The sequence below is a fragment of the Macrosteles quadrilineatus genome, unplaced genomic scaffold (assembly GCF_028750875.1).
Source record: "Macrosteles quadrilineatus isolate MER2022 unplaced genomic scaffold, UCM_ALF_1.0 Scaffold_2__2_contigs__length_208266976, whole genome shotgun sequence".
In the NCBI taxonomy this organism is placed as follows: Eukaryota; Metazoa; Arthropoda; class Insecta; order Hemiptera; family Cicadellidae; genus Macrosteles; species Macrosteles quadrilineatus.
The window spans coordinates 103112991-103140722 of NW_026542595.1; the positions used below are offsets into that span (position 1 = coordinate 103112991).

The 27732-nt window shown below is 33.7% G+C and overlaps 1 protein-coding gene across 2 annotated transcripts in view; it reads left to right on the plus strand.

Annotated features, from left to right (window-relative positions):
• Positions 1–27732, plus strand: part of LOC128986755 (serine-rich adhesin for platelets-like) — a 68753-nt gene that overhangs the window by 35344 nt on the left and 5677 nt on the right. Inside the window, exons 33-59 of one of the 2 annotated variants that reach the window (XM_054407270.1) lie at positions 389–448; positions 860–907; positions 1090–1152; positions 1514–1576; positions 2053–2109; positions 2586–2645; positions 3012–3078; positions 3420–3466; positions 3724–3786; positions 4853–4915; positions 5428–5481; positions 7954–8010; positions 9105–9161; positions 9672–9746; positions 9931–9990; positions 10749–10808; positions 11667–11744; positions 12650–12709; positions 13488–13541; positions 14021–14077; positions 14452–14511; positions 15942–16016; positions 16605–16667; positions 17140–17199; positions 17967–18032; positions 18247–18324; positions 20437–27573. In XM_054407270.1, coding sequence (XP_054263245.1) covers positions 389–448; positions 860–907; positions 1090–1152; positions 1514–1576; positions 2053–2109; positions 2586–2645; positions 3012–3078; positions 3420–3466; positions 3724–3786; positions 4853–4915; positions 5428–5481; positions 7954–8010; positions 9105–9161; positions 9672–9746; positions 9931–9990; positions 10749–10808; positions 11667–11744; positions 12650–12709; positions 13488–13541; positions 14021–14077; positions 14452–14511; positions 15942–16016; positions 16605–16667; positions 17140–17199; positions 17967–18032; positions 18247–18324; positions 20437–27573 — 8742 coding nt within the window. Of the gene's footprint in view, positions 1–388; positions 449–859; positions 908–1089; positions 1153–1513; positions 1577–2052; positions 2110–2585; positions 2646–3011; positions 3079–3419; positions 3467–3723; positions 3787–4852; positions 4916–5427; positions 5482–7953; positions 8011–9104; positions 9162–9671; positions 9747–9930; positions 9991–10748; positions 10809–11666; positions 11745–12649; positions 12710–13487; positions 13542–14020; positions 14081–14451; positions 14512–15941; positions 16017–16604; positions 16668–17139; positions 17200–17966; positions 18033–18246; positions 18325–20436; positions 27574–27732 lie in introns of both variants that reach the window. The other variant, XM_054407269.1, reaches the window with a different exon arrangement.

Consider the following 27732-nt stretch of genomic DNA (forward strand, 5'->3'; position numbering starts at 1 on the left):
ATGGAAAGAAATGAATCTGTTCTAAGCTAACCTAACATAACCAACCAAACTTGCTGTACCATTTAAAAATTCCGTTTGATAACAGAAAAGGCGAGTGGAGAATATTTAATGGAGTTTTTAAATGTTACAGCAAGTTTGGTTAGTTTTGTTAGGTTAGTTTAGAACAGTTTTATATCAATATTTTTTTAATTTTTGTTTGTCGATTCTGGACAATATTTATTTATCGTAGTTGTCAGCTGATATGTTTCAATTTGTTAATATCAATATATCGAGAAAAAATCATCGATAATAATGAATGTTCCCTTTAACAGGAAAGTACCTAAATGGTAGTATAAAAATAATAAATGGTTGAAATTTAATAATGTACTTCTGTTTGTTTTATTTTTAGGCTCATCATGCTTTAATAGAAACTGTCACCCAAACATCCAACTCAGCAGAAAAATCTAAGGTTAGAATCAATGAGTGTTACTACCATTGGGTGTGGTTATTCATTAAAAATATTATAATTGAGCAGATTCCAAAATGAAAATAGCTTATTGGTAAACACATGGCAAACAATCTATACGTCAAACTTCAATAGCACGAAACAAATTTGTTTACAATCAATATACATCTTATGGAAAGCAAACTAGAAGCCCCAAATGCATGGCCGTAAGGAGGCATATAAACTCCCAAACAATTAAACCTAAACATACAACAAAAACGTCTTGCTAAATAAGAAACTGCCACTATATATAGTCTATCTTAACAGTGTAAAAATATTAAACTGTGTATTGTGTAGTTTCTAAGATATCAAAAATATATATATTTATGTGACGTTTTATTTGCAAGAAAATAACATTAGTACTTTTCTTTCAAGGAGACCATTGTACTACCGGATACCACCACAACTCCAGCACCGGAAAAAGTAAGTTTTGAACAATTTTATGAACACATTTCAATGAATACATGCTACAGAACGAAATATAAGAGTGTTATTATTTTTATATAAATTAGTTTATGATAACACATATTCCCTCGACCTCTGATTACGTATGTGGTAATTCTTACATAATATCAATTTCTTAATATCAAACGTTTTGATTCTAGGAATCCACACCAGAATCCACTCTAGAGACTGCCTCCACTACCACTGCGGCACCTGTTACAAATGTAAGCAATTAATATGGAATATTTACGAAAAACATTGATAAATATTGTACACTTAATTGGAGAATAATTTTATAAATCCAATAAATTAAATAAATTAGTGCTTGAAACCCATTTATATCTTTTCGTAAAGTTATAATATTGAAACAATTCCATTAATTCTGTAATAGTGTAAAATTAAAGTGTTCTCACAAGCTTTGCGAAAAACATATTAAATAAAAAAACTATAAGTCTTCTTATAAATCTATGATGACAATAATGTTAAACTCTATGGATTGGGTTTTGTAAACCAAATTTAATTGCATGACATCACTAAAGCTATTTTATAAATTTATTGATGAAAATAACTACGCTTCTTATTTAGGTTCGATCAGAGTCTTCATCAGAAACTGTCGCTCAAACTTCAACTTCCACCGAAAAAACTAAGGTTAGAATAATTGGTTTATAATACTATCGAATCTTATTAACATTCGTTTCAAGTATTACAAGTTATTCCCTTCAAAAAGTGTGTGATGAGGTTTTTGTAAATAAACAAAACAAGCTTTTGTAACATACAGACCAAATATTTTGTGTTATATTTTGTGTGCAGAACAAGTGTTGTTACCAGTTGTTAAATATTTATAAATTAAAAATAAACTACTAAACTGTAACAGTAGTCTTTTTATGTTTTCATCTTATGATACACTGAAAAAAGAATCAATTGCTTAATTACGAGCCACGAAACGCTCACAATTGATCTATAGTAATACTCATGAAAAGAATACAATTAGGAAGGAATCATGAAAGTATTGCTAAAAAATATAAACTCTATTCGACAATAAATGCAGTTTAACACAATATATTGCATATTCACAATGAGTGTCATGGTTTTGTATTCACAATTAAAAACATATTTTTTTCTAGGAGACTGTTGTACAAGTATCACCGGAAAACACCACTGGTCCAGTGCCTGACAATGTTGTAAGTTTTAAACAATGTTATGAATACTTTTAACGAAATACAAGTTCACTAACAAGATAAAATCATGAATTACAAGTACTATTAATTTTGTAATTATTTTGTTCATAATAAATATTGACGCAATTTATAATTGCTTTACTGTGGCGATGGTTCAGAATATTTGGAAACACAATAGTAATTTTGATATCTTGACAAAAATATATAATTTGACTTTATAAGGTTTGACAGATTAATTATAGGTATAGAATTTATAGAGGAAAAAATTATAGTGGTTTTATTTTCAAAGTGTCTAGGCTAAAACAACTATAAAAAACTTATGTTGGTATTGATAAACTAGCTTATGAATGACTAGTAGAAAACGATTTTGAACGTACTAAAACAAGGATGTATAAAGACAAAAAAAGTCCGATAAGAAGTCGGTTTAATCCATTGATTACTTATTTTATTGTAATGTTGTCATATTGTTACGAATTTAGGTGAAAACGGATTCTTCAAAAACGGCCTCGGAATCATCCTCGACCACAGAAAAGTCAGAGGTTAGTACAATCCCCAGTAACAGTGAAAAGATGACTAAAAAAATAAGAAATAAAAGTAAAATCTAGAATAACAAATAAAAGTAAATCTTGGTAAAGCTGCCGGTCTTTTGAGTTTGGCGACAAAGAAATTTACCATGATGTCTCTGTGTGAGTGAAAAATGTGATTGATATAATCTCTCACTGTACATTTGAGTTAATAATACTTTAATGGACTGCAAAAATCTAAATTGGTTATATAATATGCTTACTGGTATATGCAACAAATTATAAATTTATGTAATTTGGAAGTTTAAAATACATACAGCAATTGTCTTGCTTTCTGTAGTTCTAAAGGGTTAACTAATATTGTTTTTTTTTCGTTCAAAGGAAACAACAAAAAAGAATGAAATTCCTGTTTCTGTCACAACAACCACTTCAAAACCTGAAACCGTTGTAAGTAAATAAGACTTACTTATAATTTCCTAGTTTTGGCTTTATCAGTCATAAAAACACAGGTTTCGAATGACAATTTCAAAGGTGACCTTTGTATTAAAAACGGTAAGATTATGAAGACACATGTACTAAACACAACAAAATATCTTAGAATGAATTGAACTGTAACAGTCAAACATTCTTCTTTGACAATTAATCCTTTTCTGAGTTTAATATAGTGTATAAAAACGCTACTTTATAAAATACAATATACACTAAATTATATTTTATAAACAGTATACCAACATGATTTATACATTTTCATAAGTATTTCTTTTACCGATGACATTTTAATTTAATTGCAGGAGAAGACAACATCAACAGACACAAAATCAGCCACAGAAATAAAGGTAATTCTATTGGGTTCCAAATTACGAATTGGTCTTTCACAATATTTATCAATTTAACTCAATAAGTACGTATATAAGTAATTATCTGTCTTCATGTGCTCTTTAAAACTCTTAGCATTAATAATTCATATAAATTCTTATCTCAAAGATATGAGGCCTAAGTAATTTTCTTAAATCTAAAATTGTATATGAATGTTCCAATTAAAAAACAGTTTTAATTTGCCTATTAATTACAACCTTTTACGTTCATTTAACAGACATCAGTAGAAGAATCCATTCCAGAGACTACCATTACTACTACTGCTTCGCCCGTTACAACTGTAAGCAATTAAATTGTTCTAAGGAATGACCTAGAAAAGTGTAGATATAAATAATGTGTACAATGATTCGTTAATTTGTTTATACAGGGTGAATAAAAAGTCAAGAACCCCCCCTCTAATATTTTTCAAAGTAAATATACAGAGATATCCTTTTGGTGGTCGAGAAATCTTAGCAGGAAGTTTCATTTTATCATTTTGAAATTTTTAAGTGTCCCCCCAAAAGGGGTATATTTACTTATTTATAGATATCCTTTTGGTGGTCGAGAAATCTTAGCAGGAAGTTTCATTTTATCATTTTGAAATTTTTAAGTGTCCCCCCAAAAGGGGGGATTTGGGGGGCAACTCAAATATTTTAAATGTAAACCCCCATTAAAATGGCAGCCAATATTAACAATTTTACCGTTGATTTTCCACAACATTTGACGGGCTACCATTTTGTATAGAGAAGAGACCTCTAGTTTTCACCATTTTTAAGTTTTCGTAAACACTTCAAAATGAGGTGTCACTTGAAGGGGGTTTACATTTAAAATATTTGAGTTGCCCCCCAAATCCCCCCTTTTGGGGGGACACTCAAAAATTTCAAAATGATCAAATGAAACTTCCTGCTAAGATAGCTCGACCACCAAAAGGATATCTCTGTATATTTACTTAGAAAAATATTAGACGGGGGGGTCTTGACTTTTTATTCACCCTGTATAATCTAAATGGAAGAACAAATCAGGTAGATATAGAAAACAACCAAGAGATGATAAAATTGTTTATTATCTTTTAAAAACAATTAACATTGTTTACTGAAACCTGTATATTTTATTACATAAAGAAAATTTGATAGACTTTGTTTCTATACAGATGAAATGTGTTCGTATAAGCCCTGACAAAAACCAGACAGATAATATAATGCGCCATTTCATTAATCAAACAATTAATTTCGAATTTCAGTAACTTTAGTAATTAACTAAATTAAAACTTTAAAAGTATCTAACTAAATTAGTTTGAGAACTCAACAAAAACTAACTATGCCTAATAAACTTGAACTATGTAAAAATTGTATACGTATGACTTTTAGGTTCAATCAGAGTCTTCAACAGAATCTGTAGCTCAAACTACATCTTCCACCGAAGACAGCAAGGTTAGAGTCATTAAGATATACTCATAGTTACTGTAGAATAGGCCAATGTGAAATACTCGGTTTCATTTCTATATTTTTTTTAGCTTTCACAAGCCATGTTAAGTATTTTTATTTTATTCATCAAGTACGTTTAAATACTATTCCTATATACCTATACTATATACTAAATATTATTAAAAATAATAAGTGTTAATGAATCAAAATGTTGCTTTTGAACACTATAGAAGTAAAAATATGCGTTTTTGGAATGACAAAGAAATGTTGAGTATTCTATGAAACAATAATGTTTACCACGAATGTAAAATACATAAAAAAATAATGATGATGGTTAATATAATAAGACCATTAATGGCATCACAGCTGTACTCAAAAAGTATTACAGAAGTATTTCTGAGAAAAAGGTGCACGAATGAAACTGAATCGTGAATTTTGTTTAGTTTTAATGGTAAATTAAAAATAAATTGTTATGTTGTTGTCTGTGCATTAAAAAGATTGAAATCTTTTCGTTTAAGGAGTCCGTTGTTGAAGTAGTCCTGGAAGCTACCACTTCTTCCATACCAGAAAATGTAAGTCCTAGAATACTAAATAGACTATATATTGTTGTAAAATTGTATTGATGCATTTGTTATAACCAAGCCTAGATGTTCTAGGGCGGTCTCTGGTTCGATTCCAAGCGAGATCGTAACTTTACCCAAATTCCGTTTGCTATTGGGATATTAATTAATTATGCTACTAAACAAAAAAGGGTAAGGTTAAATATTATCATGGAGTAGTGAATTTATAATTTGCATTCAATCTATGAGAAGGTAAAGTCAGTCCCTTTTAAGATATTTTCAATTTTTATCACACTACAGAAATTAATTGAATATTTTGTTAACATCGATTAAAATCAAAATTAATTTAATATTTGTTTTTAAATAAATGTATCTAAAGTTATACGTTGACAGTTAGGCATTGTCTTGCAGACTCACATTTTTCACAGTCTCAAGGACAGTAAGGTCCAAATCGAAACCTTAAAAAAGGCTACAGACTTAACTTTGGACTTAATAAGGCCCCAAAGAATAGAAAGATGGATAAGGTTTGTCTTGAAGTTGAGGGAGGAAAAACTATTTACGACCCTTCCTTAGTATCCGAAGTATTTAATACGTTCTTTTCAGATGTAACAAAACATTCCGATTACAGAGCTACAAGCAACACCACTTCTAGACAAAACATTAAACATAACTCATTTTTCCTATTCCCAACAATAGAACCAGAAATAAAACAAATAATTAATCAATTAAAGAATAAGATAAGCTCAGGAGCTGATGAAATACCCCCAATGATACTAAGAGAAATTTCAGATTTCATTGTGAGTCCACTAACAAATAAAATCTTGTAAATCACTCATTTCTTCATGGACGATTCCCCAACGCGCTAAAACTTGCTGTTATAAGGCCAATCCACAAAAGGGGAGAGCACACGAAATGTGACAATTATAGGCCCATATCTATGCTCTCAAGTTTATCTAAGATATATGAAAAGGCTGTTTTGGAGAGGCTTTGGGCTTTTGCCAAAAAGAACAATATAATTTTTAAAGATCAGCATGGATTTGTCAAAAGTAAAAGTACCACGAGTGCAATATTTTCTTTACTGAACCAAGTAGTGCAGGGCCTAGACACAAAGAAACACGCAATGGGTATTTTCTTCGATTTGAGTAAGGCTTTCGACATGGTCGACCATGACCTCTTACTAGCCAAATTGAATGATATGGGAGTCCGAGGAGTTGCTTCTGAGTGGTTTTCGTCATTTAAAAAAGGCAGGAAACAATGTGTTGAAATACAATCCATAGATCACACCGGTTATCAAAGCAGATTTAAGTCTTCAGAAACCCCTGTAACGAGAGGTGTGCCCCAGGGATCCGTTCTTGGCCCTGTGCTATTCCTGCTCTTCATAAATGACCTCCCCAAATGTGTAGCTCAAGGTAAACTGTGCCTTTTTGCAGATGATACCTCCCTGACACTATCCAGTCCTTCCCTAGAGTCACTCGAGCAAATGGCATTCCTCGAGGCGAATACCTTGCTTCAGTGGTTTGATAATAACCTTCTAAAAACTAACACTGCGAAGACCCAGCTAATCAACTTTCGAATCTCAAACAGGTCCAACGAAGATCCGAATCTGTCTCTTCTTCTCGATGAAACCATTATACATCCCGTACAGTCTGTAAAATTCTTAGGCATTCATTTAGATGAATGTTTAAATTTTAAAACTCATGTTGATTACGTAATAAAACGTGCAAGCACAGGCATCTTTGTACTTCGAACATTGGCCACAACAGCCTCGACGGAAGTTCTTCTTTCTGTGTACTATGGCTTAATATTCCCTTATCTAGTTTATGCTCTACCTGTTCGGGGATCTGAAAACAAACGAACCTCCTTCCTTTTTAAAATGCAAAAAAAGCCATTCGTGTCATATTTTCACTTTTCAAAAGACGATCTTGTAAGGAATCATTTAGGTCAGCTGCTATTTTGACTCTTCCCTCACTATACATCCTTGAAACCCTTTCCTTTGTAAAAAAATACCAGTCAATATTTAACACCAGCACTAACTGCAGTACATACTCCTTACGCACATCTCACAACCTGAAAATCCCTGTCCATTCAACCTCATTTTTTAAAAAACATCTTTTGTATAATGGCATTAAACTGTTTAACCAACTTCCCCAACAGCTGAAGCTAGAGACTGATTTACTTAAATTCAGAAAACAACTGAAAAGCATATTAGTTGAAAAGGCGTGCTACAGCGTCCGCGATTTCTCAGCTTACATGTAGTCAGTCATTCCTGTTAGACTAAAGATTAAACAAGAATCAAATTGTTAGTCTTTGTACATATTATTTAGCCTACCTTGATAAGAATTTTTCAGTTTTTACTATTGTTTATTTTTATGACTTTTCCAATACAATGTGTTTTTTGTTATTTTGGAATAAAGAACTTATGACTTATGACTTATCTTCATTAATTCCAAGTACAATTTATACGAAACTCTAATTTCATTCCAGGCTGCCAGGTCCGTTGAAACTGTGGTCGCTCCGGGTCCCGAGACTCCATCCACGACTGTAAGTTAAAATAAATATAATTTTGACTACTTTGAATTACATCGTCCAAACTTTTTCCTGTTCTTCACTTACATTAAGAAGGAAATGTGGATTTCACAGTTCATAATTTAGACAACTCAAAGATATTTAAAATGTATTCATAACTGACATATTATTGCAGATATCACTTCTTAATAAGTATTCCAATAATACTAGTACCAAGGTAATTTACAGCGTAAAGAAAAAATGTTGCAAAAGGTTCTAACGTTAGTTAATGAATGTTTTAGTTTTGGACGGTTTCCAATTACAATACTTAATGAATCATATTTTTTAAATATTTTTTTTAATTTTTTTGCTATTGGAGGTCTTTATGTAAACATACTTTATTTCAAACTAAAAATAAGTAAATAAAAGTTATTATACCAATACGGTACTTTCCTGTTAAAGGGAACATTCATTATTATCGATGTTTTTTTCTCGATATATCGATATTAAAAATTTGAAACATATAAGCTGACAACTACGATAAATAAATATTGTTCAGAATCGTCAATCAAAAATTTAAAACAATATTGAAATAAAACTGTTCTAAACTAACCTAACAAAACTAACCAAACTTGCTGTAACATTTCAAAACTCCATTTAATATTCTCCACTCGCCTTTTCTGTTATCAAACGGAATTTTTAAATGGTACAGCAAGTTTGGTTGGTTATGTTAGGTTAGCTTAGAACAGATTCATTTCTTTCCATATAATAGACTATATTTTAGCCTGAATATCAGCTGTCAATTTGTAATGTATCGTAAAGGGAAAAAATCGATATATCGAGAAAAATCATCGATAATAATGAATGTTCCCTTTAACAGGAAAGTACCTAAAATACTACTGAACAGCTACTTTTGATGTATGGAACGGTTCATACTGTATTAATATTGAACTTCTGTAAAAAGTAAGCTGATTAACAATCAAACAGTAACTCTTAAAAAACCTTAAAAAAACACAGCAATTTAAGTAATTTTTTGACTTAAACATGTAATCTTAGACTTATCAAATTAGCGTTTTATTTGTCATTACTTACACGTATGGAGAAATATTGTAATACACTTATTGGTTTAGGAAAGTGAAGTGAAGAAGGAAAAGAAGAACAAATTTACGTTGAAAGCAACATCGGTGGTGAGTTTAAATATCACATATTTGCCTGATTAAGCTTAGCTACTCCCTGTTTCATGGATTCACTATAAAAATGTATTTACATTGCCTTAAACTCAATGTTAACAATTAGTATCTGGAGTGTAGTCATTTACTAATTTAAAATGCTAAAAAAATATTTTGCACGTTGAAGTTCTATAAAATAAAACATTCGAAGAGTTTTATTACTTTTTCGTAGTGATTAAACATTTAATTTCTTTTTATAAACACTTGATTCACTATTTAAGTGGACTAGAATCTATAGCTTCTATAACTTCTCTATCTAGAATTGAGTATAAGATGTCAGTTTACTGTTCAAAACGTGTGGCATTATATTAACATCTTACATTGCATAGGATTTCTAGTCATTGAGATTTCTAGTTACATCTGACATTACAATAAGGGAAAACATAAGACAGTGAATCTGATGTCACAACAATGTTTAGGATAATCAATGTATCAATCTCTAACATAAAGCACTATCTTATTTTACAGTCAAAGACTGAAAAAACTACAGAAAAAGAAGCTGAAAGTCCAACAACTACTACAACAGCAAAGCCGGACACTACTGTAAGGAAAACAAATTTATTAATTAATAATATTAATGAATGATTCGTTATTTAAAGACGCATTTTGCTTTTTTTCTCAATTTTCATCCCAACAATGTTTGGTATTATTCCGTACTATTAAGAGTTTTGGAATCAGAAAACATCCAGATCGTAATTGCTTAACGTATGACATTTTAATGTTGTAGGTTGAATCAAAACCATCGACTGAGGTCTCCACATCTTCATCTACGACTGAAGTGCAAAAGGTAAGATATTTTTTTAAACTGAAAAGTATACTTTGTGTGTTACAAATAAGAAAATTAACTACATAAACCACTGACTTTTTTCTCGTGAAAGCAAAACGCTTGAAAGATTTCTATTGACGAATGCTTTAAAATATGTTTGATTTATTGACGTTATTTAATGTTATAAAAATCTATTTAATTTTAAAACATAGCTACAGTTTTTTATTCTATACTAAATAGCAGCTATTTAACGATTTTAATATTTCAGATCCATTTTATTAACTATAAAAAAAATAAAAAAATAATTTGAAGGACTAATTTTACACTTACGTATTCATTATAATAAAATACTAACTGTCCAATACGACGACAAGATGATGTCCGATTCGATTGTAAATGGGAATGTTGTGCATCTTTGTAGAAGCATTACTGATTTAATCTCATTTTCCAGGAAACAGATGTAACAGTATTCCCTGAATCTGCCAATCTCATTTTAGTGTGTATTTTAATACTACCATAGACAAATAGAATAAATAATTGTCTATGATACTTCTTTGTAATTGGCACATGTTGAGCAGCATTACCAACAAATTAATTACACATTATAAAGCAACATCGAAACCCCACATGTGGAACTGTTTCAAAATGAGGTGATAAAGTGAAAGGGGTTCACCACTGACCAAAAATACGCAAGAGTATTAAGTTATCATCTATTATTACAAATCTGATACGTTGTATTTTCTCGTAAAAGTAATAAACAAGTTACGATTTTTTTCCAGGAAGCAGATGTTAACGTAGTGCCTGCGTCAACGACTACAACTTTCAAACCAGAAACTGTTGTAAGTTGAATGAATTTAGTTATAAAAATTGTAGTATCGAACTCAGTTCTGATCTAATAATTAAGATTTTGACGAATAAGTGTCCATTGTTAGAAACAATTTAGCGTAGAGGGTGGATTAAAGTCCCAGGACAATAAAATATTTTTAATAATTACTAAAGATAGAGATTCAAAACTTGGTACACAGTTACTGGCACTAAGACCATTTTAACACATTATTCAGCGATACGCTACCTCTTTAGAGGGGCGGCCCGTTTTGAGTCAGAAGAAAATCTTCCATGTAAGGATAGGTTGATATAGCACATCAGATTAAAGGTATTATTAGAATACAATGCCGTAAATTTGAGGTCAAAAGAACATGTGGGTAAAAAATGGCAACCATTTTAAGAAAAAAAAAGAAAAAAAAACAGCAGAATCCAGAAATCTTTTAACGAATACCATTTCTGGTTGTGTTTAAATTTGTGGCAATGTATTTTACTATTGAATGCCTTCGATTTGATGTACATAGCAACTTATGCTTAGGTTTAAGATTTAGTGGTGGCGTATCCCTGAATAATATGTTAAAATTATTTTATAGCTCAGTAACTTTGTCTCAATATCTGTATTACTTTTTTAAAGAATTGACTGTCCCGGGACTTTTTCCCACCCTGTATTTGTCATTCTCATAGGATACGCATCAACATCCAGGCTACTTTACCCATAAAATACTCAATCGTTAATTTAATTAAAAAAATATTATCTGTACCTGATCAATAAGAGTCCATAAATAAGAAATGCCTTAACCTTCTACGCGAGGAGTGTAAAGTAGCATACTTATACTATCACTGTGTTTATTTGGTTTAATTTCTATAACTTTTAGGTTGAATCAAAATCATCGACCGAAACTGCATCAAAGTCCTCATCCACTGAATTGTCCTCTTCTACTGAAGAGAAAAAGGTAGGTCGAATGAAAGCGTGATTTTGTAGGAAGATTCTATGATACGATATTGATGGGTAGGCATTACAAGAATTAAATTGAACCAGCAGTGTTTAACGAAGAATATAAATTTATGGTTTGAATCAAATCAAGTCATGGTATGCGTAATAAAAAAGTAAAAACAAGTATTAAGATTTAGGTTAAATTTATCCTACCTGTCAAATATTCTTTACATTAAAAACACTAAATTAACGTAAGAAACCATAAGTGTCAATTTACATTTAAACTTGTATTAAAAATGAGAAAAACCCGTGTTAATTCGGTTTTCCTAAAGCATCAATTCAAATTATCCGATTTTAAATTAGTACCATGATTGAGTTACAGTAAATATTTCCAGTAAATCTTAAAAAAGTCACCATAATTTCACTGTAATTCAAGGCATGTTTAGCAATTTTTATGTAATTAATAGTTATACTTTGTAGTGTTATAACATTTTGTTAATGATAAATACTACTGGTTGTATTCGTAATAAATAGTGTTATTATGAAGATAGTTCTATATTTCAATCGGACAGTATTAAATAACACTAGTAATATGGTACCAATGTTGAAATTTACTATAAATTACATAATTAACCTTAAGTATTATGATCGATGGCTCCAGTTACCTGATAATTCTATTTCAAACTAAAATCTCAGGTTTGTATTTTATTCTCAGTACCTTTTTAAATTGTAACACATTAAACACCTATACATTATGATGAAACAATAATGTCACGCAGGCCAAGCTAAGTAACACAAGGGTGTAATTAGTAACTATAAAATCGACATTCTAAACTAATAGATATTCTATAACGTTTGACAAAGTCGTAAATGAGATACGATGCTTTTCTTTTAAAAGAGTCACACATATTTCTCTATTTCCAGGAAACAGTTGTAAAAGTAGTGCCTGCTCCCACGACTACAGCTGCTAAACCAGAAACTGTTGTAAGTGGTCTATTTAGTTTTTTTCTTTTAGATTCAGTTATATTCTACAATTTAAGAATCATTTCATCGTCTTAATTAAGAATTGTTGAATATCTTTGCTTGTTCCTAATCACAAAAACCTTTGTGTGATATTGGTGTGACCTTCAAATTAAAATTAGCGTATAAAGCGACAATATTTCAAATTTAAAGAGTGTGTGTCAACGTGAGTGTGATGGAGGGGTCATTATTACCTAAAGAACTTTCATTCACGTTAATTGTTTATTTTAGAATATGTAATATTTTTAATCATTTTATATTACATTTTCAAACTATCCTTTAACCGAGTAAAAAAGAATTCAGAAACATAAAAGCAAAGGAAAATGAATGTAAAAATTTGAATGTAAAAATTTATCAGATACGGCTAAGCAAAAGATTCTTTAGTAATAAACACATTTATTTATTATATGATTTCGTCTATTAAAATCAAAATCTTGGTTAAAAAACCCTCATTATATTCTATTCATAGTTGATGCGATCTGTAAGATATTAGGCTATAGTTTACATTGTGTTTATTTTTCAGTTTCATTTCAATTGGTTTATTGAAGAAAATACGGTATCTGATACCAGCACATTCTGTTATGGGTCATCTGACTTACATTCATTCTTATTAGATACTGGAAACAATGTAATATAGGAAATTAATGCCTAATCGTATTCTAAATCGAAGCTATAATTCAAACAAGTTTTGTAATTAAATCATTTAAATTTTAGCTTTGAATAATATTTTACAACCTTACAGGTTGAATCAAAACCATCGACTGATACTGAAACTTCTACTACTGAATTAAAGAAGGTACGTTTTAATCAATCACGAATTTGCACGGAGAAGAATAAAAATAGAGAAATCAATGAGTCAGTACTATATTATTCTTCGAACAGAGACATGATGCAACAAATAAGATCTTCTTGAAACCTTGTAACCGTTTACGTAACAAAATGAAATCCTCACGGAATAAAGACATTCGTACATCGTTTTACAGCGTGTACACTAATATTATTCCTTCTATAAACTGAATTTGCACAGGATCTTTCATATCTTAAATTCCAAGATTTAATTTTACTGGAAAGAAAAACTATTTTAACAAAATTGTAATAATCAATCAAAATATTACGAGTCTTGCATGAGTGACACATCCAAGCTAAAGGGACAGAAAAGGTGTAATTTAAAACTCCGTATTCAATCATTCAATGTAATGAACAAGATCTATATTGTGTGGTTTAGTTGTAAAATCGTTGTATTTACTTTTAACACAAATTATGTTACATTTTCAGGAAACGGATGTAAGAGTAGTATCTGAGTCGACGACTACAACTGCCAAACCAGAAACCGTTGTACGTAATATTTAGACTAAAATCTTTCTTTTGTAATTATAATTCTGTAACGCACGCGGAAGAATGTAATTGTTGGTTTGAACAAATCTTTGCACATACTATTCATATAATAGGACCTACCATGGATTTATGTTTCTAAATGGTTATATTGCCTACATAAGTAGATCTATTATAAAGTTACCTTCTGTTACTATTATTAAAGTATGAAGTTTCGAATACTACTATAAATTATAATTAATTTACTTATCAATAATTCATTCAATACCAAAGACTCAGTAAAACACACTAAAATATAATAGTGAACTGGAGACCTAGTTAATTTTGAAATATATATCGTGAAATTTTCTTCTGAAATAAATTTATTGATTTAGGAGAGTAAAACAACCGAAGAAAAAAAGAACAAAGTAATGTTGAAAGCTACTTATCAGTCAGTAAGTATTATTATTTATTGTATAACCATTATTTTTAACATACTAAACAAAAGAACTAAATAATAATGAATTTAAATCTATGTTTATTTACAGAATAGTTTTAATTTAAAATATTTTACTTTGCTTCTTTACATATTTTGCGCATGTCTTACGTTAAATCGCTTAATATTGAACATTGACCGTACAAATAATCCGAAATGGAAAATTATCAAAACTGTTCGAATTACTAACAGTTTTAAATCATTTAAATAAACTCAATATCACTGAGGTGGTGGGTAGATCGAGTGTATCCCATTTATTTGAATGGGAAACATTAATTTTACAGAAAAAAATCTAAACCTTGATCTGACAAAGAAATCTGTTAACTGATCACTGAAAAACTTGTATGAAAAAAGAGAATCTAATTTTCAAACTTATGCTTGTGATAATATTACAAAGTGCCATAAAATGAATGTCCGGTTTTAAAGGCCCATTTATGGAATACAGATCATAACATTAATTTGATTGAAAGTTGCCTTATACATGTGAGACACTCCGAGAGATCAATTTTGATGTTTAGTAAGTTGTTCACGTAAGTTTTCACTTTGATTGTTTTGTGTGAAACACGTCATCAAAAATTATTTACTGCAGAAAGTTTTGTTATTACTGTACTTTCAATAATGAAATTCTCAGATGTTGGTCCTTAGAATGCAATTCCGTGATAAGGGCATACATACAGGATGCCATAGAGGAAATACAGGATGTAAAATTGTACTGGTGATGTTATTTATGTAAATATAAATCTATGGATTTGACGCCTAAAACATTTTAATTTTAGTTAAGGACCTACGCAAGTGTTTTGACACTTCCTCAATTTTAGTTAAGGAAACGCCACACGTTTTCAAGTGATCAGTAATTAATCTAAATTTACCAAATTACCAATTCTAACCTACCTACTTAATGTTTTCCACAAATTGATTACATATGACATAACCTGCAATAAAATATACAAAAACACAATAAAAACAAAAAATAAAACAATTAATTGCTTTATACCAATCTAAAATCTCCAAACTAAAGTTAAGTCACAATACATTTGTGGACATTACAACTCGAAACAAACGTACAGCGTGTGATACTAATATATAAATAATATGAAGCATTACAAAATATTAAAATTCATTATGACGATGGTTCTAAAATGATACTATTAAATTCGACTTTTTTCAACGTGTATTGTGTTTAAAACTACACACCGTTTAAAACACGTTACGTATGTTAGGTTATATATCGTAGCTAGGTGGATTTTCACATGGCAACAGGAGTTTCTTGAATGACCTCCGGAAACACTTTGCATACGTTTAGTTCTGGAAACAAAAACTACTTCAATAGATAATTATCCTTTGCAATAACGAACTTTACAAACACACTAAAGCATTTCTATGTTACAGTCAACATCTGAAAAATCTACAGAAAAGGCCGCAGATAGTCCAACAACCACCACAACATCCACGCCAGAGACTATTGTGAGTTAGCAAAACATTTATTTACTGGAAAATGTCTTTTAGTAGTAGTTTACGCAACGATTGCGTAAAGATGGTGTTAAAGACACGAGTAGAACATTTTAGATACAAGCCTTGGCAAAAGCCTTCAAAAACTTATACGAGTGTCGTTAACACTATTTGCGCGAGTTGCGTTCACTACTACAGTGTTTTCATTACTAAAAGTCACTACTCATAACATGTAAGCGTGATTATGTTTAGTGATGCAATGAAACGTTGTACCAAACACTAATGGCACCACTCAACAATTAAATTGGCCTGATCAGCTGATAAGTTAACGTTCGAATAATTACAATTTTACTTCTCTCTCAATAATTGAACGTCATTGGTCCGTTAGCCGTGCTGTTATGAATAAAATCAAGCTGTTATGTAAAACCTTTCAACCTCAAGAACTTAACTGAAACGGCAATTAAAAATAATCTTTTTTCTACAAATCTATTTAGCAAGTCGTTTTAAAATGTGTATGTCTATACTGTCTACTATTATGATTACTACCTTAGAATGGTGAATAAATGACAAATGTTTTCACAGTATATTTTTATAACGTTACAGGTCGAATCAAAGTCATCGACTGAGGATACGTCCAAATCTTCTTCTACTACTGAGGTGAAAGAGGTGAGTGCCTTTTATTCCTCACTGTCAATCATAAAGATAACGAAAAATGTATTATGATTGAAACTCTACAAAATTAGAACGATTAAATCAAATTATATGTTCAGTGATAGCAACAATACATTTATTGTGTACGAACACATAAAATTATTAAGACCATGCAAAGTAAAACCTTTCGTGCATACTTAATGATACACAAGAAAACATCTGGTTACTACAAGACCAAAGGACTTTTCTACTTCAACTTGGAAAGTTTAGGGCTAAGCCTCTTGGCAATAATGTCATAATCTCATGAAAATTAATTATATGTTAGGAAATCGTAAGTTATTCCATTTGCTGCATTGCTTGAGTTTCTTTTTTTGTCCTACACACGCCTTGCGTGGCCTATATGGAACTAGTTTCCTTATTGTTTATTAAAATTGTATAACACTGTAAATGATCTAAAATAAAATGGATTTTAATTATCATTTTCTAGGATACTGAGGTTAAAGTAGTGCCTGCGTCCACAACTACATCTTCCAAACCGGAATCCGTTGTAAGTTAGTTATGCATTACTTGCAAATAAAAAAAACACTCCATTCAATTATTTTAAGTAATACGTAAAATGTATTCCTATTAAATTGAATATTTTATAAGAGTTAGACTGATGTTAATGCTGTTTACAAAAAACGTCTTATAACACTTAAAACATATATATACTTATAATGTTACTCAAAAGACGGCAAACCTTTCCAACTTTTAATAATGGTTACATTTGCATCACAAAATTGAATGCATATCCAAATAAACCAAAAAGTACCTAATCCTACGTACACCAATTTTGCGTGTTGTGTAACAGTAGATATATTTCAACTTTGTGACAAAAGTAATCTGAAATAGAGTAAATGTAATATAAAATATCGTCCACTTGAAATAAATGAGTGTAAAGTAATATTATTCTCAAAAATATCTTCAAAATGCTTTGCTGTCTTACTTTGGGTACCCAAGCAATTCCAAACACTTAAACACTAACTGTACAATTACGACGAATTCTTTTTAGGATACAGAAGTAAAAGTTGTACCAGTAATTACCAGAAGGGTAAAATCAGTGACAGTTGTAATTTTATATTAATTATAATAATATTATAGCATAGCTTTATTACTTGGGTCTTCATTTTTTTCCATAATTTAGAATGATCCATTTTCCAGCTTGTCATTGGTAGATTAAGGGTTTAGCTAAAAAAATATAAACTGCGTTGAAAGATATTAATAAATTAGACATACTTTCTTGACACAACATTTCAAGGTCTGTGTAATATTTAGGTGGAAGTGGAATCATCCTCCAAGACAAAATCCCAGTCCTCATCTTCTACTTATGAAAAAACTGAGGTTAGTATAAAAAATTAAAACTAAATATAACGATGTATTTTAACGATGTACTAATTTAAAATGGCTAAAATTCATCAATTAATTGTTAGTCGTCTTTGATACGGATACAATCAGAACATACACAATAAATATTCTCAACCTGAATTCTATGTAAATACATTTATTGTTTACATTATAATATTTTAATAAAATAAAAAACGTTTTTATGTTATAGGAAAGAACAGAAAAGACGACGGGAAAGGAATCTACAGCTCCAGTTACACCTAGTACAACTGCTTCTCCTGGATCGCCTGTAAGTGAAGTGAGAACAATTTGTATCCGTTAAAAATTTATAAACTATCAAAGATCTACACGTACAGAGACCTAGAATTGTTTTATAAGTGTGTAGCTAGGCGGACTGTAAGACCAGTGCGACAATATTCTAGGTTCGCGTATATTTATATTCAAAAATAACAGAGATTAACAGGGATTAATTAGCTCTACTTTCCCAAAGAAAGGATTATATTTATCATGCATGTATATAATTAATTAAATACATATAATTATAACTCAATACTATCCTAAGCTACAAAACAATTAACAGTGTAATGAAAGTAGCGTTCAATATATTGAAATCGTCCCCCAGTAATAACCTTTTTTCCAAACCAACGTGTTATTTTTAAAAGGCCACAAAATTAAAAAAATATGTTGGTGTGACCCAAAATTAAAAATTCTTGGCCTTCAAACAAATCTAAACACGCATGTGAACTATGTGTCACAAGCAACGATGTGGTATTTGAAAAATTATCAGTAGTACAACTTAATTCGATAGCAAAGTTACCTACGAGGTTTATCCGGTTGTTGGTTGATCAACTTGTAAAACGCACAATGTGATTTACCAACTGTCGTGTAAACATTGTCCAAAAGAATACGTTGGTCAGACTTCAAACTCTTCAAGAGTGTCGAGTATAAAAAATTGGAAGACATTTTGTTTACCTTTTCAGTAGTAAATAAGTTGAAATATGAAGTACTGTAATATTTCTATTACACTGTACTGTAATAAAAAAAACTACAGTACAATAAAAAAAGTACTGTAATATTACTCTATTATAATTCTAATAGAGACAATTACAATTTATAAAAGAGTTTATATTTTGTAAGTACTTTACAATGATACAAAAATGTTCTCTCGTAGAGGTTCAAAAGAAAAAGAATAGTATATTACGTTATTAGTCCTGAAAAAAGTGTTTACCGGACGAGTGTGGTACACACATTTTGGACGAGTTACGTACGATAGTTTACGCCATACTACTAAACTAAGGACTTAAAATCACTAGTCATAACCTGTAAGAGAAATTATGTTTTTGTTTATAACCATTCATGGCCACCTAAATACAGTATTATCAGCTGATTGGTAACCGGTAAAACTCATTGCTGTACAGTAGTACGCAATTAAACCTCATTTGAATAAGCTGGCGGCAAACAGCTGTTTTCTGGACTAAATCCTTGGGTGGGAAGTTCGTCAAAATAATTTAGTGTGGCGTAAAATCACTTTACGCCACACTACATTATTTTGAAGAACTTCCCACGCAAGGATTTAGTCCAGAAAACAGCTGTTTGCCGCCAGCTTATTCAAATGGGGTTTCATTGCGTACTACTGTGCTGCAATGAGTTTTGCCGGACACCAATCAGCTGATTATACTGTATTTAGGTGGCAGTGAGTGGTTATAAACAAAAACATAACCTCTTATGACTAGTGATTTTTAGTCCTTTAGTTGGTGGAAATATATAAGGATTTGTACGGATTTAGTAGTATGGCGTAAACTATCGTACGTAACTCGTCCAAAATGTGTGTACCGGACTCGTATGGTAATCCCGTACTCGACTTCGTCTCGTACGGGAACGACCACACTCGTCCGGTAAACACTTATTTTCAGGACTAGTAACGTAATATACTATTTTATTGTCGGATGAAAAAAGTTGGAATGTTGTAAAGTCCCCACTGAGGACGTTTACGACTAATCAACATATGCAGATGAACATTATTCCTTTAAATCCAATTAGCAAATGTTTACTTTAAGCAGTTTTACTGTAAAACTATTTAATATACTAGTAGTATAACACAAATTATTTGTTTACGGGATAGAGCCAAGTCCGTGGTAAAAGAAATTTAGCTTGGTTACACTGTAAGTCCCAACATCGCACATAACATCGGAGTTTAAATATTTTGCTGAAAGCTATAGTAATTTGTCTGCACAGTTTACTAGAAATAACGGTGAGATACAAAAACCCATAAATTTAAAATACAAAACATGAGACAAAGTTCAAACTTATTATTTATAATGTTTGTCGTAAAACATTTATAAGCTCGTAATAATCAATAGCATTTATGTAATTATTTTGATATACTGATTTTTTTTTTCAGGCAAAGCCGAAAGAAGTATTTTGTGAAAAGATGTATGATAGGCAAGATTTTGAAACTGATGAAGAGTACTATAAACGTATCCTCCACAGATACGAGTTGGAAGACATAAACCATTATGTAGAGAGGATAGAAAAAGTTGAAAAACTCAAACCGAACCTTCCAATCTGGAATAACAAAGGAGCTCTTGTTTATACCAAACAATATTACGATCAAAAACTCAAACCTAAACCAAGCGAAACTAAAGAAGAATACGAGTTAAGAGTGTTATCCAAGCCAAAGAACTACAACGACGAAGAATATAACAAAATGAAAGCGTTTGTGAGTGAATATTTTAATTCTGAAACTGCGTGTGAAAAAACATCGAATTTTGAATCTGAAAACAAGGAATCGCGGTCCTTGGAAGAAGATGAAAACGTAATCGTTATAAAAGAGTCCGCGAAAGAGGATTTAAGTAGTACAACTACAGAAAAGCCGGTCGAAGAAGTAACAACTACACCAGCCCCTACTACAACTACACCAGCCCCTACTACAACTACCACGACAACTGTCCAACCAGTAGATGAGACTGTAGTACAGGAGACAAAAACAGAGACAAAAACAGAGACAAAATCAATAGTAGAGGTAGAAGAACATCATGAGATAACACAGGTCGAAGAAGTAACAACTACAACAGCCCCAGCTACAACTACGCCAGCACCCACTACAACTACCACGACAACTGTTCAACCAGTAGTTGAGACTGTAGTACAGGAGACGAAAACAGAGACAAAATCAATAGTAGAGGTAGAAGAACATCATGAGATAAAACAGGTCGAAGAAGTAACAACTACACCAGCCCCAGCTACAACTACACCCGCCCCAGCTACAACTACACCAGCCCCAGCTACAACTACACCAGCCCCAGCTACAACTACCACGACAACTGTTCAACCAGTAGTTGAGGCTGTCGTAGAGGAGACTAAAACAGAGACAAAATCAGTAGTAGAGAAAGAAGAACATCATGAGATAACACAGGTCGAAGAAGTAAAAACTACACCAGCCCCAGCTACGACTACACCAGCACCTACTACAACTACCACGACAACTGTTCAACCAATTGAGGAAGTAGTAGTGCAAGAGACTAAAACAGAAGCAACAACTGTACAAGAAGATATATACATGGAGGAGAAGGAAAATGTCATTGTTATGAAAGAATCCATAAAATCAAGTATTGTTACCAGTACTACAGAAAAGCCGGTCGAAGAAGTGACGACAACTACCAAAACAACTGTTCAACCAGTAGTTGAGACGGTAGTTCAGGAGACAAAAACAGAGACAAAATCAGTAGTAGAGGTTGAAGAACATCATGAGATAACACAGGTCGAAGAAGTAAAAACTACACCAGCCCCAGCTACAACTACACCAGCCCCAGCTACAACTACGCCAGCCCCAGCTACAACTACCACGTCAACTGTTCAACCAGTAGTTGAGACTGTAGTAAAGGAGACTAAAACAGAGACAAAATCAGTAGTAGAGGAAGAAGAACATCATGAGATAAAACATGTCGAAGAAGTGGCAACTACACCAGCCCTTACTACAACTACACCAGCACCTACAACCACTACACCAGCACCTACAACAACTACACCAGCCCCTACAACAACTACACCAGCACCTACTACAACTGTTCAACCAGTAATTGAAACTGTAGTACAGGAGACTAAAACAGAGACAAAATCAGTAGTAGAGGAAGAAGAACACCATGAGATAAAACATGTCGAAGAGGTGGCAATTACACCAGCCCCAGCTACAACTACAACAGCACCTACTACAACTACAACGACAACTGTTCAACCAATTGAGGAGATAGTAGTGCATGAGACTAAAACAGAAGCAACGACTGTGCAAGAAGATAAATATATCGAAGAGGAGGAGGAAAATGTCATTGTTATGAAAGAATCCATAAGGTCCAGTATTGTTACCACTACTACAGAAAAGCCGGTCGAAGAAGTGTCGACAACGCCTGCACCTGCAACAACTACGAAAGCACCTACTACAACTGATCAACCAGTAGTTGAGACTGTAGTACAGGAGACAAAAACAGAGATAAAATCAGTAGTAGAGGAAGAAAAACATCATGAGGTAACAAAGGTCGAAGAAGTAACAATTACACCAGCCCCAGCTACAACAACGCCAGCACCTACTACAACTACGACAACTGTTCAACCAGTACTTGAGACTGTAGTTCAGGAGACAAAAACAGAGACAAAATCAGTAGTAGAGGTTGAAGAACATCATGAGATAACACAGGTCGAAGAAGTAAAAACTACACCAGCCCCAGCTACAACTACACCAGCCCCAGCTACAACTACGCCAGCCCCAGCTACAACTACCACGACAACTGTTCAACCAGTAGTTGAGACTGTAGTACAGGAGACAAAAACAGAGACAAAATCATTAGTAGAGAAACAAGAATATCATGATATAAAACAGGTCGAAGAAGTGGCAACTACACCAGCCCTTACTACAACTACACCAGCACCTACAACCACTACACCAGCACCTACAACAACTACACCAGCCCCTACAACAACTACACCAGCACCTACTACAACTGTTCAACCAGTAATTGAAACTGTAGTACAGGAGACTAAAACAGAGACAAAATCAGTAGTAGAGGAAGAAGAACACCATGAGATAAAACATGTCGAAGAGGTGGCAATTACACCAGCCCCAGCTACAACTACAACAGCACCTACTACAACTACAACGACAACTGTTCAACCAATTGAGGAGATAGTAGTGCATGAGACTAAAACAGAAGCAACGACTGTGCAAGAAGATAAATATATCGAAGAGGAGGAGGAAAATGTCATTGTTATGAAAGAATCCATAAGGTCCAGTATTGTTACCACTACTACAGAAAAGCCGGTCGAAGAAGTGTCGACAACGCCTGCACCTGCAACAACTACGAAAGCACCTACTACAACTGATCAACCAGTAGTTGAGACTGTAGTACAGGAGACAAAAACAGAGATAAAATCAGTAGTAGAGGAAGAAAAACATCATGAGGTAACAAAGGTCGAAGAAGTAACAATTACACCAGCCCCAGCTACAACAACGCCAGCACCTACTACAACTACGACAACTGTTCAACCAGTACTTGAGACTGTAGTTCAGGAGACAAAAACAGAGACAAAATCAGTAGTAGAGGTTGAAGAACATCATGAGATAACACAGGTCGAAGAAGTAAAAACTACACCAGCCCCAGCTACAACTACACCAGCCCCAGCTACAACTACGCCAGCCCCAGCTACAACTACCACGACAACTGTTCAACCAGTAGTTGAGACTGTAGTACAGGAGACAAAAACAGAGACAAAATCATTAGTAGAGAAACAAGAATATCATGATATAAAACAGGTCGAAGAAGTGGCAACTACACCAGCCCCTACTACAACTACACCAGCCCCTACTACAACTACACCAGCACCTACAACAACTACACCAGCACCTACAACAACTACACCAGCACCTACAACAACTACACCAGCCCCTACAACAACTACACCAGCACCTACTACAACTGTTCAACCAGTAGTTGAGACTGTAGTACAGGAGACTAAAACGGAGACAAAATCAGTAGTAGAGGTTGAAGAACATCATGAGATAACACAGGTCGAAGAAGTAAAAACTACATCAGCCCCAGCTACAACTACACCAGCCCCAGCTACAACTACGCCAGCCCCAGCTACAACTACGCCAGCCCCAGCTACAACTACCACGACAACTGTTCAACCAGTAGTTGAGACTGTAGTACAGGAGACAAAAACAGAGACAAAATCATTAGTAGGGGAACAAGAATATCATGAGATAAAACAGGTCGAAGAAGTGGCAACTACACCAGCCCCTACTACAACTACACCAGCACCTACTACGACTGTTCAACCAGTAATTGAAACTGTAGTACAGGAGACTAAAACAGAGACAAAGTCAGTAGTAGAGGAAGAAGAACACCATGAGATAAAACATGTCGAAGAGGTGGCAATTACACCAGCCCCAGCTACAACTACAACAGCACCTACTACAACTACATCGACAACTGTTCAACCAATTGAAGAGATAGTAGTGCAAGAGACTAGAACAGAAGCAACAACTGTGCAAGAAGATAAATACATCGAAGAGGAGGAGGAAAATGTCATTGTTATGAAAGAATCCATAAGGTCCAGTATTGTTACCACTACTACAGAAAAGCCGGTCGAAGAAGTGACGACAACGCCTGCACCTGCAACAACTACGCAAGCACCTACTACAACTGATCAACCAGTAGTTGAGACTGTAGTACAGGAGACAAAAACAGAGACAAAATCAGTAGTAGAGGAAGAAAAACATCATGAGGTAACAAAGGTCGAAGAAGTAACAATTACACCAGCCCCAGCTACAACTACGCAAGCTCCTACGACAACTACCACGACAACTGTTCAACCAGTAGTTGAGACTGTAGTTCAGGAGACAAAAACAGAGACAAAATCAGTAGTAGAGGTTGAAGAACATCATGAGATAACACAGGTCGAAGAAGTTAAAACTACACCAGCCCCGGCTACAACTACACCAGCCCCAGCTACAACTACACCAGCCCCAGCTACAACTACACCAGCCCCAGCTACAACTACGCCAGCCCCAGCTACAACTACCACGACAACTGTTCAACCAGTAGTTGAGACTGTAGTACAGGAGACTAAAACAGAGACAAAATCAGTATTAGAGGAAGAAGAACATCATGAGATAACACAGGTCGAAGAAGTGGCAACTACACCAGCATCTACAACAACTACTCCAGCCCCTACAACAACTACACCAGCACCTACTACAACTGTTCAACCAGTGGTTGAGACTGTAGTACAGGAGACAAAAACAGAGACAAAATCATTAGTAGAGGAAAAAGAATATCATGAGATAAAACAGGTCGAAGAAGTGGCAACTACACAAGCCCCTACTACAACTACACCAGCACCTACAACAACTACACCAGCACCTACAACAACTACACCAGCACCTACAACAACTACACCAGCCCCTACAACAACTACACCAGCACCTACTACAACTGTTCAACCAGTAGTTGAGACTGTAGTACAGGAGACTAAAACAGAGACAAAATCAGTAGTAGAGGTTGAAGAACATCATGAGGTAACACAGGTCGAAGAAGTAACAACTACACCAGCCCCAGCTTCAACTACGCCAGCCCCAGCTACAACTACGCCAGCCCCAAGTACAACTACGCCAGCCCCAGCTACAACTACCACGACAACTGTTCAACCAGTAGTTGAGACTGTAGTACAGGAGACTAAAACAGAGACAAAATCAGTAGTAGAGGAAGAAGAACATCATGAGATAACACAGGTCGAAGAAGTTAAAACTACACCAGCCCCGGCTACAACTACACCAGCCCCAGCTACAACTACACCAGCCCCAGCTACAACTACACCAGCCCCAGCTACAACTACGCCAGCCCCAGCTACAACTACCACGACAACTGTTCAACCAGTAGTTGAGACTGTAGTACAGGAGACTAAAACAGAGACAAAATCAGTATTAGAGGAAGAAGAACATCATGAGATAACACAGGTCGAAGAAGTGGCAACTACACCAGCATCTACAACAACTTCTCCAGCCCCTACAACAACTACACCAGCACCTACTACAACTGTTCACCCAGTGGTTGAGACTGTAGTACAGGAGACAAAAACAGAGACAAAATCATTAGTAGAGGAACAAGAATATCATGAGATAAAACAGGTCGAAGAAGTGGCAACTACACCAGCCCCTACTACAACTACACCAGCACCTACAACAACTACACCAGCACCTACAACAACTACACCAGCCCCTACAACAACTACACCAGCACCTACTACAACTGTTCAACCAGTAATTGAAACTGTAGTACAGGAGACTAAAACAGAGACAAAATCAGTAGCAGGGGAAGAAGAACACCATGAGATAAAACATGTCGAAGACGTGGCAATTACACCAGCCCCAGCTACAACTACAACAGCACCTACTACAACTACAACGACAACTGTTCAACCAATTGAAGAGATAGTAGTGCAAGAGACTAAAACAGAAGCAACAACTGTGCAAGAAGATAAATACATCGAAGAGGAGGAGGAAAATGTCATTGTTATGAAAGAATCCATAAGGTCCAGTATTGTTACCACTACTACAGAAAAGCCGGTCGAAGAAGTGACGACAACGCCTGCACCTGTAACAACTACGCAAGCACCTACTACAACTGATCAACCAGTAGTTGAGACTGTAGTACAGGAGACAAAAACAGAGACAAAATCAGTAGTAGAGGAAGAAAAACATCATGAGGTAACAAAGGTCGAAGAAGTAACAATTACACCAGCCCCAGCTACAACTACGCAAGCTCCTACGACAACTACCACGACAACTGTTCAACCAGTAGTTGAGACTGTAGTACAGGAGACTAAAACAGAGACAAAATCAGTAGTAGAGGAAGAAGAACATCATGAGATAACACAAGTCGAAGAAGTAAAAACTACACCAGCCCCAGCTACAACTACGCCAGCCCCAGCTACAACTACGCCAGCCCCAGCCCCAGCTACAACTACCACGACAACTGTTCAACCAGTAGTTGAGACTGTAGTACAGGAGACTAAAACAGAGACAAAATCAGTATTAGAGGAAGAAGAACATCATGAGATAAAACAGGTCGAAGAAGTAACTACAACTGCGACTCCTGAAGATGAAATGGAAGTTGAGGTAGTTGCAATCGTAGCGTCTGAAAAGGAGTCGAAGATATTTGAAGAGGAAGAATATGTAGAAACGAAGGAACAAAATGAGGGATCTCTCCTAACAACCACCACTATTCCAACGGTTATCGTAGGCGAAAAAACAGTTAAAGAAGGAAAACGCGGCTTAGAAGAATTTGAAAAGGAGGAAGAAATAGTAAAGAAAGAATCGGTCACAACAACAACGGCTCAACCTGAAATAATTAAAACAATTAACAGTAAACAGGAAAGCCGGTCCGAAACAAAGTCAAAACATGAAGAAGAATCTACTGAAACCACGCAAACCGGTAATACTCCTAAAGATATAACACCAACCAAGACACCAGTTGAGGACGAAGAGGTATGTAATTATATTATAGTTATTTTTATGTTCTTTAGTGACTTGTTTAATATATTTACAACAGTTTTTAAGAAGTATAAGACAAAACTAATTTGTGTTGATTTATCTGAACAGTTTTTTCACTCTTTTACAGGCATCACATTAAATGTTGACTTCTAC